Source organism: Mustela nivalis, assembly GCF_964662115.1.
Source record: "Mustela nivalis genome assembly, chromosome: 13".
NCBI classification, from domain to species: domain Eukaryota; kingdom Metazoa; phylum Chordata; class Mammalia; order Carnivora; family Mustelidae; genus Mustela; species Mustela nivalis.
In genome coordinates this window covers 81,914,651-81,928,399 of record NC_139032.1, presented here as the reverse complement: position 1 = coordinate 81,928,399, position 13,749 = coordinate 81,914,651, and the positions used below count along the sequence as shown (strand labels likewise).

Below are 13,749 nucleotides of genomic sequence, written 5' to 3'. Positions count from 1 at the left end.
TCTGACTTACTTCACTTGGCATAATACTTGCTAGCTCCACCCATTACTCATTTCCTTTTTAAAATAATACAGTCTTGGACACCTGGGTGGCTCAGTTGGTTAAGTGTCTGCCTTCGGCTCAGGTCATGATTTCAGGGTCTTCAGATTGAATCCCACATTGGGCTCCCTGCTCAAGCTGAAAGCCTGATTCTCCCTCTCCTGCTCCCTGCTTGTATGGTCTGTCATATAAATAAATAAAATCTTTAAATAAATAATGCAGTCTCATGATATATTTGTGTTTTTTGGTTAAAAAAAAAAAAAGAACAGTATCTCTGCATATACATGTAATTGGAAGAAAGCTCAATGGAAATCAACTCTACTTTTTAGTCAATCGTGGGTGGGTTAATGAGAGATTTTTTATTTTATGTTTTCCTATAGTTTCTAAATTTCCCAATTTCTTTGTATAGTTGACCCTTGAACAACATGAGTTTAAACTGCACAGGTCCATTTACAAGTGGATTTTTAAAATAAATACAGTAAATTTATTTTCTCTTCCTTATGATTTAATTAACATTCTTTTCCCTAGCTTACTTTATTGTAAGAATTCAGTATTTAATACATATAACATACAAAATATGTGCTAATCAACTGTTTCTGTTATTAGTAAGGCCTCTAATCAATAAAAGGCTATTAGTAGTAAAGTTTTCAGGGAGCAAAAAGTTTTATGTGGATTTTCAAATATGTGTGGGGAGGGGCTCATCACCCCTAACCTGAATGTTGGTCAAGGGTCAACTGTACCATTTTTATAATCAGGTTTTATTTTTTATTTTATTTTATTTTATTTTAAATTTGACAGAGAGAGACACAGGGAGAGAGGGAACACAGCAGGGAGAGTGGGAGAGGGAGAAGCAGGCTTCCTGCCCAGCAAGGAGGCTGATGCAGGGCTCGATGCCAGGACCCTAGGATCATGATCTGGGCCAAAGACAGATGCTTAACGACTGAGCCACCAGGGACCCCTATAATTAGGTTTTAAAAAACAGCCAAAATAATATATAACATGTCCCTTTCGGTAAATCTAACAAAAACTTTGGCCATGAGATGTCTTCCCAGAGCCATAGTAAATGGATGATGCCAGGTTTAAGTCACCTACTTCATGGGACTCAGTTCCACTGGTCCTTATGCCATCACAGCATCTTTCAGACAGGCTTTGATGCTCAATTTAACTCAAAACGGATGCTCAGAGCCCTAGTTAAAAATTCTTACAGAATGAGAATGTGACTGGATGAGCCATGTAAAATGGCCAGTATTTAATCATTTCATTTCTGGATAAATATTTTCTGATCTACAAAACTGGCAACTTCTATATGGTTCAATCTAATACTAAAAAGTGACAGAACTAAAAAGAAAATAAGGCAAAAAGAGGAAACATGAAACAAAAAAGGGAAATGACTGTTCAAGTTATATTTATTCTTCTCTCAACCTATTCACTAGCTTAAATATTATAGAGGAGAAGGATCAATCTCAGTTCTTCAAATTCATAAGATACACTTCTGAGCATTACCTACTACTTATTATTCAGTAAAAATGAGCTTTAAATGTTGATTTAATTAACATATTATTTAAATGCATCTCATAGGGATGTATTTGTATCAATGTCATTCCAAAACCAATCTGAGGTCCTCTGACTCATCTTCTACTCTTTCCTCTCTCCCATTTATCTCCCTCATTCAGTCAATCACCAAATGCCAAGTATTTCTGGAACTTCTCTCAAACAGTAATCTTTCTCTATCTGTTCTGCCAATACTCCAAGTCACGATCCTCTCTTGCCTAAATTACTCACAGGTTTTGCTTCAATTAATCTTACCTCTTCTAACTCAACTGGAATGATCATTCTTAAACTAATAATGATAATAAATTTAATAATAAAAATAAGCAAGCAATAATTTATACTTACTATGGGCTAAAACTGTACCTAGTGTTTTCATGCATTATCTAAAGTTCATTTAATAGCTCTATAAATAAGGTACTACTGTCATCTCATTTTACAGAGAGGGAAGCAAGTCAAATGTAATTTCTTGCCCAATATTAATGGCTTAAATACAGTAGGAATAAGGATTTGAATCAAGACAATCTAATCCACTTTCCATAGTGCCCTCTAATGTTTCAGTGACTTTCTATTGATAAAAATCTCAAATATACATATTTAAGCTTTTGAAGATCCAGCCCCTACCTATCTTTTCTGGCCTCATTTCATTTTACAATCTGTAAAACTGCCAAGCTCTCTCTCACCCTTGAGCAAGCATTTTTTCCACTGACTTCTTATATCACACATGCCATGCAGCATCCTATCCCACCCCAACAATCCCCTTCCCTCAATAATTTCTGAACAAGATGAGAAGTTCTTGTCTCATGCCACATGACTATGCATTTTCTCTTCTGTAACTCTTATATAATTTTATTGTAAATGGTTAGTTAATTACTTATTTCCCTCATTAGATTATAGTCTTTCCCAAACCAGGGAGCAGATACATTTTATTCATGATCATATCCATGAAACCTAGCACAGGGCTGACATAAAGTAGACTTTCAAAGGTATTTATGGCTGACTAAACAACAAATGGCTAGTAAGACAACTGGCAATTCTGCTTTTAGATGGGAAGATATTTCAAGTAAAACCCTAATATAATTGTTTAATTCACCTAATTACTAGATTGATGTTTACCTATCTGTAGGTCAAAAATGATCAAATACCAGATATTTTAATATGATCAAGCCTATTATGTTTCCAGTCTTAAAATTCAGGAAACCTTTAGAACTCCCTGGACAGATATGACTTACAGAAACTCACTAGAGGGGACATGACATTACAGAGATGGGATATGCAGACTTGAAATGATTTTTGCAAATAACAATCTAAGAAAAAACTTCTTAGTTCATTCACATTGTTATAACAAAAACACCAGACTGAATGACTTAATAAACAACAGAAATTTAGCATAGTTCTGGAGGTGAGGAAGTCCAAAATCAAGGTACTGGCAGATTGGTGTCCCGTGAGGACCCATGGCCAGATACTACTATGTCCTCATAAGGCTGAAGGGGCAAGGGAGTGAGTGATCTGGAGACTCTTTTATAAAGATACCAACTGCATTCTTGAGGGTTGCTCTCTTTAGACTTACTAACCTCCCAAAGGCCCACTTCCAAATACCATCATGTTGTAGGGGTTAGGATTTCGGCATCTAGATTTTAGAAGGACATAAACATTCAGTCTACAGCAGGCCAACTACAGCAACTGCTAATGGGAGACACAATGTAGTTCTTAAAAGGGTACTCAAAACCCATTTTCTTATAGAATCAGATAGCAAGAGTACTCAGTTGTGAAATCATGTATTATTTTGGAGGGCAGGACTCAAAGATGTTACATACCTAATTTTCCAGAATTTTCAAGCCCAGAGGAAGATTAACCAATCACTGCAGTGATCTATGTCAGAGAAGAGGAAGTGAATGGCCACAAGAGCAGAACTCATTTGAGTTCATAAGCTAATGGCAGAGAAACTACTACTCAGGCTTCCTAACTCTATGGCCAATGTTCTTTTTGGTAAACTAACCCCCTTTTTGTTTGGTACCTATAGGCAGGTTCTCTGATTATTGAATGTTTGATTATTAACAAATCTATTAAAGAGATACTTGTAATTAAAACCAAAACAATCTGCATAATAATGAAGTTATAATTCGATATTTAAGTTATTTTCCCAGACTGGTAAAATGTGGCTGGGCCTCCAGGACCTCCCTCAGACAAATAATTAAAAATGTAAATATTGGTTACATGGACTTGTCACTAGTTTAGATTTTGGATAAAAACTTGAAATTCATAACAAAAGATTCCTATAACTGAAAGTTTATCAATAAAACCACTATAAAAATAAAAGTAAACAGGTTCCAGAAAACACAAGGCTGACTGATGAAAAGAATGACTACATTTCAGAATGTGTCATTATTTCATTATTTTTTCATTAGGAGAATCCATTAAGGAAGCAATTTTGACATAAATCTTTGCTACTGAGCAAAACAAAAAACCCAAAAAACAAAACAAAACAACCAGAGTCACTGACATAAAAGGTGAGAAATAACCAAAAGGAAGGGCCAGAGTCCGACTCTGGAAGTTGGAGACCAGAAAGTGTCTCTATGTTTCTTTCATTGTCAACTGCAATTTATTTAATTCACTAGACCCAAGCAGCTATATAGTTCTTACAACTGGGGGTAAGAAGGGTAGGGGAGTCCCTGTGGCTTATTAGGGCTCCTTCCCAATGAGTCTGACAAGTTCTATCTAGATACCAGGGTTGAGGAACCTTTGGTCAAAGGCCAGAAAGAACAGAAAACAAAAAATTTAGGAATATTTGGTCTGCAGAAATTTATTTCATGAAGCCAAGGGTAGTTCAATATCAAGATCATAATGTTGGTAATTTGTAAAAATCGTATTAAGGGGTTAAAAAAAAAACTCTTGATAAAATTTAGTAGACATTCTTTAATAAAATCTTCAAAGTCAAAGATGGAAGAAAATCACTGAAGGACATGTAAGTACATTACTTACAAAAAAACAAAAATGAACAGCATGCCTCCCAAAAGACTGGAAAACTAAAACCGCCTTAATTAAAATCAGGAACTCAATAAGGATGCTAGTTATCACCATCATCATTTAAAATGTCTTAATGTTTCTTTTTTTTAAAGATTTTATTTACTTGACAGAGAGAGCATAAGTGTGTGTGTGGGGGGAGGGGCAGAGGGAATAGGAGGCTCCCCACTGAGCAGGGAGCTGAATGTGGGGCTTAATCCCAGGACCCTGGGATCATGACCTGAGCTGAATGAAGGGAGATGCTTAACTGACTGCACCACCCAGGTGCCCTCATCTTAATGTTTCTAACATAAAAACAAAACAAAGAAAATTAAACAGCCTGCAGAAACAATGAAAAAAGAACTGCAACTGTTTTTGTTGCTGCCATAACTACATACCTGAAAATCTCAAAAGATGCTAATATAAAGTTAGGAGAACTAATCAAAATATCAAGAGGCAGATGAATAGAGAGTAAAAAATAAATGTCCATTCTCTTTTGTAGCAACTAGCATCCTGAAATAGAAATCAGAAAAAAATACTCCATTTGCAATAGCAAGAACACTCTAGGATAATTCTTAGGAATAAATTTAACAAAAAAGGCACAAGACATAAAGGAAGGCAACTCTAAAGTCTTTTTTTTTTTTTTTTAAGATTTTATTTATTTATTTGACAGAGAGAAATCACAAGTAGGTAGAGAGGCAGGCAGAGAGAGAGAGGAGGAAGCAGGCTCCCTGCCAAGCAGAGAGCCCGATGCGGGACTCGATCCCAGGACCCTGAGATCATGACCTGAGCCGAAGGCAGCGGCCCAACCACTGAGCCACCCAGGCGCCCAACTCTAAAGTCTTTAACAGACATAAAATAAGATCTGAACAAGTGGCAAGACATACCATACTTTTAGATGTAAAGATACTATAACAATGTAATTTATAGCCTAAATTAATATGTAAATTAAAATTCAAATTAGAATCCTTACATAACCTTATTAGGAGGCAGTGGTGGTGAGACTGAAGAAAAGAACTTAAAGGTTTATATGGAAGATTACATATGCAAGGAATAGATAAGAAAAATATGAAATAAGAAATAGTGAGAAAAGATTTTATTTACCAGCACATATCAGAACATAACTTGAAGCCTCTCAGTATATGTAAGAATATATAAGATCTAACAAAGATGGTAGTTCTATTCAGTAGGAAAACAGGAGCAGCACAACTGGTTATCCATCTGGGAAAAAATAAAATTGGGCTGCTATCATATGCCATGTACAAAAATAAATTCCAGATGGATTAAAGATATAAATATATAACACATACAATAAAAATCTTGCAAGAAAATCTTAGAAATTGCACTTAACAAAACTTTAAGGTAGGAGACCTTAAAAAAGACAATTTTCTACATAAAAATTGAAAGTGTTTTGTATGGCATGAAACCATCAATAAAGTCAGCAAGGAATTAAAGTTTTAGAAAGGTATTTACAATGAAGATAAAGGATTAATACACATAATAGAGAGTACTTAGAGAGTTCTTCTTTTGGTAAACAATCTTTGCTTTATTTAAGTGATTTTCTTCCAACTCTGGCTTTGAGATTTCACGTTTAATAAAGATGAAGAGGTAACTCAGAATAGTAAATCCCTCAAATTTACTGGTAGACAGAGAACGGCAAATTGAAGATATGCTGGTATCACTTATATCCACTAACAGCAAAAAGTTACATACAGTTAGTAATAACTAACACTGTTTGGGATATGGGGGTACAGGTACTTTGCTACATTGCTGGTGAACTATAAACAGGAATAATAGGCTTTCAGAGAACCAAACTGGATATAAGTAAATTAAATATAAAAATTAAGGGCACCTGGGTGGCTCAGTGGGTTAAGCCGATGCCTTCAGCTTAGGTCATGATCTCAGGGTCCTGGCATCAACCCCCACATTGGGCTCTCTGCTCAGCAGGGAGCCTGCTTCCCCCCTCCCCACCCCCTGCCTACTTGTGATCTCTTTCTGTCAAATAAATAAATAAAATCTTAAAAAAAATTAAGTAATCAGTTTAAAAAAAATGTGACCCTTTGATTCAGCAACCATACTTCTCAGACACTATTCCATAAAAGTAAAAGATTTAGACACATATAAGGATGTTTATTTAGTAAAACACTACTTAGGCTAGAATCTGGAAACAAGTAAATGCCTACCAACAGAAGAGTAACTGAATAAAAATGTACACATAAAAACAAGTATGTTTATGTGTCCACGGGAAATTCTCTATGAGTACATACATGCCTGTGTAAAGAAATTTTTATTTAAATTCAAGGATAGATAAGTAGACAGAATAATGGAAAAGAACCAGCTTTGGAATAATTCCCGAGTTCAAATTCTGCCTCTATCATTTATCTGCTGAATGACTGTAAGCAAATTACTAAGCTTCAAAAAAAAAAAAATTACTAAGCTTCATCAAACCCCTGCTTCTTCATTTCTAGAATAGAAATAGTAATTACCACTTCACGGGGATTTTCTTAGCATAATGACATAACAGTTATAAAGTGCTCAATTTAGCATGTGTTACATACACTCAAAAGGGGCAGCAGCTATTATTATTATTATTATATTTTTCCCTTCTTGAGATGAAAAAACAAAAAACCCCCAAACATAAAATAAAAATCAAAAAAAGGGAGAAGAGTGCCTCTAAACTCCACTGCTTTTAAAGAAATAAGAAACACCTCGGGGCACCTGAATGGCTCAGCTGGTTAAGCATTTAACTTTTGATTTCAAATCAGTTCATGATCTCAGGGTCCTTGGATGGACCTCTATGTGGGCTCCTTGCTCAGCAGGGAGTCTGCTGGAGATTCTCTCCTGCCCCTCCCCCTCCACATGGTCTTGCTCTCTCTCAAACACAGAAATAAATCTTAAAATAAAACCTTAAAATAATATATATACCTATGTATTTTCTATTACTGAATGGTCATTTGTCCTTGGATTACAAAAGTCATATGGGAAAAATCCTACATATACCCCCTTAAAGACAAGCTTGACAATTAAAGCAAGATAATGATGAAGACATTCATCAGTTTTGTTTGCAAGTTAATTTGGAGCGGGGATTTATTCTATAAATCAAGTCACTGTTTGCTGCCTTAAATTTAGTCTTTGAAGAAGCTAAGCAAAAAACCCCTCAAGGGGCACGTGGGTGGCTCAGTCGGTTAAGTGTCTGCCTTGGCTCAGGTTCTGATCTCAGTATCCTGGGACTGAGCCCCACTCTCTGCTCAGCATGGGAGTTTGCTTCTCCCTCTCCCTCTGCGCTCTCTCTCTCTCTCTCGCTCCAGCTCCCAAATAATCTTAAAAAAATAACAACCCTCTAAAGGAATATTGCAGGTGAAATTTCAGAATATAAAGCAGGTATTAGCAAAGAACCCATATCCAGAATAAATTAAAAATGTAATACATATATGTAGGTAAATAATGTCTATATAGGTATACTAATATGTACAAATCCTGCTGTTTTAGTCCATTTGGATCACTATAAAAAATACCATAGACTGGATGGCTTAAAAACAGCAGAAATTTATTGCTCACAGTTCTGGAGGTTGGAAATCCAAGATCAGGTGTAAATATGTTTGGGATCTGATGAAGACCCTTTCCTTCACTGCAGACTATTGACTTCTTGCTATGCCCTAAAACGATGGAAGGTGGCGAGGGACCTTTCTGGACCCTCTTTTATAAGGGTGCTGATCACTATCATGAGATTTCTGTCCTCATGCCCTAATCACCTCCCAAAGTCCCCACCTCCTAATGCTAACATCATCACTTTTGGAATAAAATTTAACCATATATATTTCGAGGGAGACAAACATTCAGACCGTAACATTTGTTAAATGCAAGAATGCTCACAGCAGCTTTGCTCACAATGGCTAAAATTGAAAAAGAACAAAGCAAAACCAAACATCTATAATAGCAAAATAGATAATTTTCAAGTGTGGTTTATTCAAACAATGAAATACTCTCAGCAACTAAAAAAATGAAAACAGGGTGCCTGGGTGGCTCAGTGAGTTAAGCCTCTGCCTTTGGCTCAGGTCATGATCTTAGGGTCCTGGAACTGAGACCCACATTGGGCTCTCTGCTCAGCAGGGAGCCTCTTCCCCCTCTTCCTCTGCCTGCCTCTCTGCCTACTTGTGATCTCTTACTCTGTGAAATAATAAAATAAAAAAATGAAGACGGCTCGCGATACACTCCCAAAATAGATGATCAAAAGAAGTCATGTACAAACAAGTACATGCTGCATGACTGTATGATTACATTTAAATGAAGTTCAGAAACAACTGAAACTAATGCTATGGAGAGAAGAGTCAGAATAACGGTTATTCAAGGGCAGAGAAGGGGTGTCATGACTAGAATGGGACAGAAATACCTCTCTGGGGTGCTGGGTATATTCTTCCTCTTAGTAGTAGTTACAGCTGTATATTCATATGTAAAATATCACTGAGTTGTATACCTCAAATATGTGTATTTTAGCCTATATACATTACACCTTCCTGTGAAAATAAATTTTAAAAATTTTAAAGTAGCTTTCCCCTAAAAAAAATTTCAGAACAAAATGTAAAATGTCAAGTACCATTCCTACACAAGGATAACTATAACTTTCAGGAAGGCTGGAAAGAAAAGCAAACAACCTTATATTAAATAACGCTGCAGTGTAAAACAAAAAGAAGCATTCACCAATATTATGATGGCTAAGTCATTTTTATTTTCTGATCATCTACCAGCAATTTAAATAATTATACATCCATGAGAAATCTTTTTAGGTTCCAGCCACCCGCATAATCGAACTTTAAGGTGAAATAAAAAGCGCATGACACCGGCATATATAAAGCATTGATCAAATATATCAGATTTTGTTAATAAAATGATCTTTTACTCATCATAGAATTACCAGGTTTCTACTCAAGAAACACCATTTTCATGGAACCAGAAAAACAAGACAGTTCTTATTTTAAAAAATTATCTGTCTGAAAGCCACACCAAAACCATTAAGAAACAATTTTTGACCAAATGTTTCAAAGGACTTCAAAAGAAGGAGAGATAGACATACAACTGAGAATTATTTATCCAAAATATAATTTGCCAACAATAGGAGAAAAAAACCCAAAACCAAAACCCAAGTAGAGGTACCTTCACTAGCTATACCTGTTATGTATCCTCTTTCTTTGATGCCTCCATTCACACTCTTCCATCCTCCCATGGCTGGGGAGCTCTTTTCTGAAACTGGTCTTAAATGTTACATTACTGATAAAGACTCTCCTGTTCTCCCAGGCTGAATTAACCACTCCTTTGATGGCTCCCACTGCTATTTCAGACCATCATATGATTTGTGTCTACTGTAATGACAAATCATTGCTTTGTGTTTCACCTCCCAGCTCCTGCACTGAGGCTGTAATGGGCACTCCATAAATGCTGCTTGAACAATGACAGCAACACAATGGAGGGAATCAGAATATTAGTTCTTGAAAGAAAAAAACAACTGTCTAGAAACAAAATGATGACAACAGCAGAATTTTGATCAAATGAAAGTCATTTTCTGGGGAAAAAGATCCAATTTTGTGTTCAAATGCCTTTCTTCCTCTATAAGCATTTTTTAAAGTAATAGTTTTAAGGAGATATTATTCATTTAAGGTTTTAATATATCTTTAAAAGAACCCCACCTTTTGTCACATGAAAGATGCTGATGTTTTATTGATGGTTCTGAGCAATTCATTCAGAACCCAGGTCTGGGACTGGAGAAACTGCTTTCCAAAGATAAATATTTCAAGAATGTGAGAAAATGAAAACAAAAATTAAAACCAATGAAGACAGGTGCAAAGACACAAAGCATCACCGAACCTGAAAAAATTACTTTAAATTCTTGTATGCTACACAAAGAATAGTTTTTATTGCTTTGCTTGTAAAACCATGAGGAATGTATGAAGTTGCAAAGGGATACTATAAAAAAATGAAAATTCTTCATTTTAGAGGAATGAGCTAAAAGGGAATACAATTGAAGAGAATAAAATCATGTTCTTCCAATTGTAGAAATAGGCCTTACCTACAAAGAATACATTTCTGTGAAGTGTGAAAACAAAATAAACAGAAGAAAAGTTTTTCATACTGCATAGCACGAATGATCTAAAAATACAATTATATTCGGAAAGGATTCAGATACAAAATGAGTAGAGGACATCCTTTGCTTCCGAGCTTTGCTCAGGCGAAGCCAATCAAGAAAGAAAACCTTTTTCTTTCTTTTCTGTGCCAACATTAGAAACAACTATGGGCTAAAAGTGTATATAAAGTTCTATTCTTATATTAGATAAAGGGATTATAAAATGTTCCCTGAAATCAAATAGCCACATGATCTTTTCCTAACAAATTTCCAAAAGGATTAATGCTGAATTATCAGCCCCTTACCTTTGTAATGAGAATTCGGTATTTCTCTACCAGGTGGTCGTTGTTGTGACATCCTGCTAGCAGCTGCCAGACTTCTCCTCGAAGAGCTTCAGGAACACCGCTTCTTACTAAGGATGACAACTGCTTTGGTCTCACACTCAAATTGAGATGCCTAAAAATAAAGCCATAATCTGTAAGTGGATTAAAGGAAGATTCTCTAAAGAGTATTAATTTTTCAAAGATCTTATTTTTGGGGGTCTTGGGTGGCTCAGTCAATTAAGGATCTGCCTTCGGCTGAGGTCATGATCTCAGGGTACTGGGACTGAGCCCTGCATCAGGCTCTCTGCTCAGCGGGAAGTCTGCTTCTGCCTCCCTTTCTGTCATCTCTCTCACTCTCTTTCTCTCAAATAAATACTAAAAAAAAAAAATCTTATTTTTAAGTAATCTTTATACCCAGTGTGGGGCTCAAACTCAAAAGCCTGAGGTCAAGAGTCATACCTTCCACCAACTAAGCTGGCCAGGCACCCCTAAACAGTGTAATTTTTATGGAAACTAGACTAAATGATTTTCACAAACTTAATAAAGGTAACATACTAAAAAAATAAAATTAAATAGATCTGTTGAATTGGATGTGGTCAAGGTAACTAAAAGATTGAGTGAAGAACTGTGCAGACTGTTTCCTAAGTATCTTTAAATTATTGCTCTATTTTTAATTTTTTTAATAAAAATCAAAAGTAGAAACCATAGCTTCATGATTGTGGTTTACGTAAGAAAAACAAAGCAGAATTCTAATCAGCAGACACAAAGCCAAAGATAAGGGCTTGGCGTTGCATCAAAATTCACAAGTGAGTTGTGTATTTTTATGTTCTAAGTTAAAATAAATATAAAAATAAAGCTTTCAGCTGTTTTTATGATACCTTGCTTCAAGTAACATTTTAGAATGACTATGATCGCTAAGGAAGTTTCTACTGTACTCTGATAATATCAAAACAAATTATGGACGTCTTTGAGCTTCATTTATTTAATCTATAAAATGGGGAAAAAAACTTATCTTGAATTGTGTACCAATTTATAAAGTAATTTGCATATAATCTTGAATTTGATCTTCACAATAACCATCTGAGGTAGGTGGTTAGTACTTCCAGTTTAATCGATGGAGAAAGCAGCTCAGTAAAGTTGATTAAATGACTCAGGTAGTCTCAAACTCAGATCAATAAATGCTCTGTTGGGTATCATGGCTACTTTGTGTTTTGAAAGCCACCATTACTGAGTCAGTAAAGCAGCATCCTGACCTGCAAAGTCTTCTGTGACCACCAGATTTAAACAGAAGTTACTGATGACCACTCTCAAAATACAACAAGGAGGGGCGCCTGGGTGGCTCAGTGGGTTAAAGCCTCTGCCTTCGGCTCAGGTCATGATCTCAGTGTTCTGGGATCGAGCCCTGCATCGGGCTCTCTGCTCAGCAGGGAGCCTGCTTCCCCCTCTCTCTCTGCCTGCCTCTCTGCCTACCTGTGATCTCTGTCTAATAAATAAATAAAATCTTTAAAAAAAAAATACAACAAGGACTCAGACTTTTCTCAAAACGTTCCCAGAATTCTAACGAACAATGCGCAGTATCTTTAAAAATGGTTAATTCTGTGATGCTAGTACCCTAACAAGGTAGCTATAGACAATTCAATATGGTTTCTGTCTTTGCTTGGAAAAAAAAAGTTACATAAAAGTTGAAGGATTGGGAGCAGAAAGAACAAAAACAGTTGTTACTTAATTCAAGAACTGGTTAACTATGGACTGTATGCCAAATCTGCCCACTGCTTATTTCTGTAAAGCAACTTTTATTGAAACACAGCCTTTTAAAATTGTTTACGTATCATCTATGACTACCTTTGCACCACAACAGTAGAGTTGAGTGGTTGTGACAGAGTCTACTGGGCCACAGAACCTAATATTCATGAGCTATATTTATTAATGGCCCAAGTATTTATGACCTCGCCCTTTACAGAAATAATAAACCTAACCTAGGTTTATTTGCTAATCCTAGCTTAATTTATATTGGTAAAATTATTTTCAGAATAATTTTATGTCCTTGATTGTATTAACTTTATTTACCCTCAACATACTATTTTATACCAACATTAGTTCTCTTATCCACTAAGAGTCACACTAAAATATACTTGGAGAAATTAGAGTTCAAAGGTACTATTACTTATACTGCCCCTAAAAATCTAATGTGGAGGGGCACTTGAGTGGCTCAGGCGTTAAGCATCTGTCTTCAGCTAGGTCATAATCCCAGGGTCCTGGGATGGAGCCCCACATCAGGCTCCCTGCTTGGTGGGAAGTCTGTTTCTCCCTCTCCCACTCCCCCTGCAGGTGTTCCTTCTCTCGCTGAGTCTCTCTCTGTCAAATAAATAAATAAGATCTTAAAAAAAAAAAAAATCTAATGTGGAGTTAAATAAACCAACTTTAGGCTCGGACTTGCCTGTGTTAAAAATTCTAGGTCTGCCACTTACTAATTAGAATTGCTGACTAAATCTCTGAACCAGTTTCCTCATCTGTTTAAATGGATACTAGTACATAGGGCTGTTATAATGGCTGAAATCAAGCACGTAACTTAGCACAATGCCTGGCATATAATAAATTCATTAATTCTCACTACTATTACTACTAGTGCAACATCCATTATTTTTAACTCACAATAATCTTGAATGGTAATTTTAAAGACCTGCATATTTTGTAAATGAAGAAACAGACTCAGAAGAGTTAAG

General features: G+C 35.9%; 1 protein-coding gene across 9 annotated transcripts in view; it reads right to left on the bottom strand.

Annotated features, from left to right (window-relative positions):
* RABGAP1 (RAB GTPase activating protein 1) overlaps positions 1 to 13,749 on the bottom strand; it is a 155,068-nt gene that overhangs the window by 69,683 nt on the left and 71,636 nt on the right. For all 9 annotated transcript variants that reach the window (XM_082695490.1, XM_082695489.1, XM_082695487.1 and 6 more), the window contains one exon: positions 11,009 to 11,159. In XM_082695490.1, coding sequence (XP_082551616.1) covers positions 11,009 to 11,159 — 151 coding nt within the window. The remainder of the gene's footprint in view (positions 1 to 11,008; positions 11,160 to 13,749) is intronic.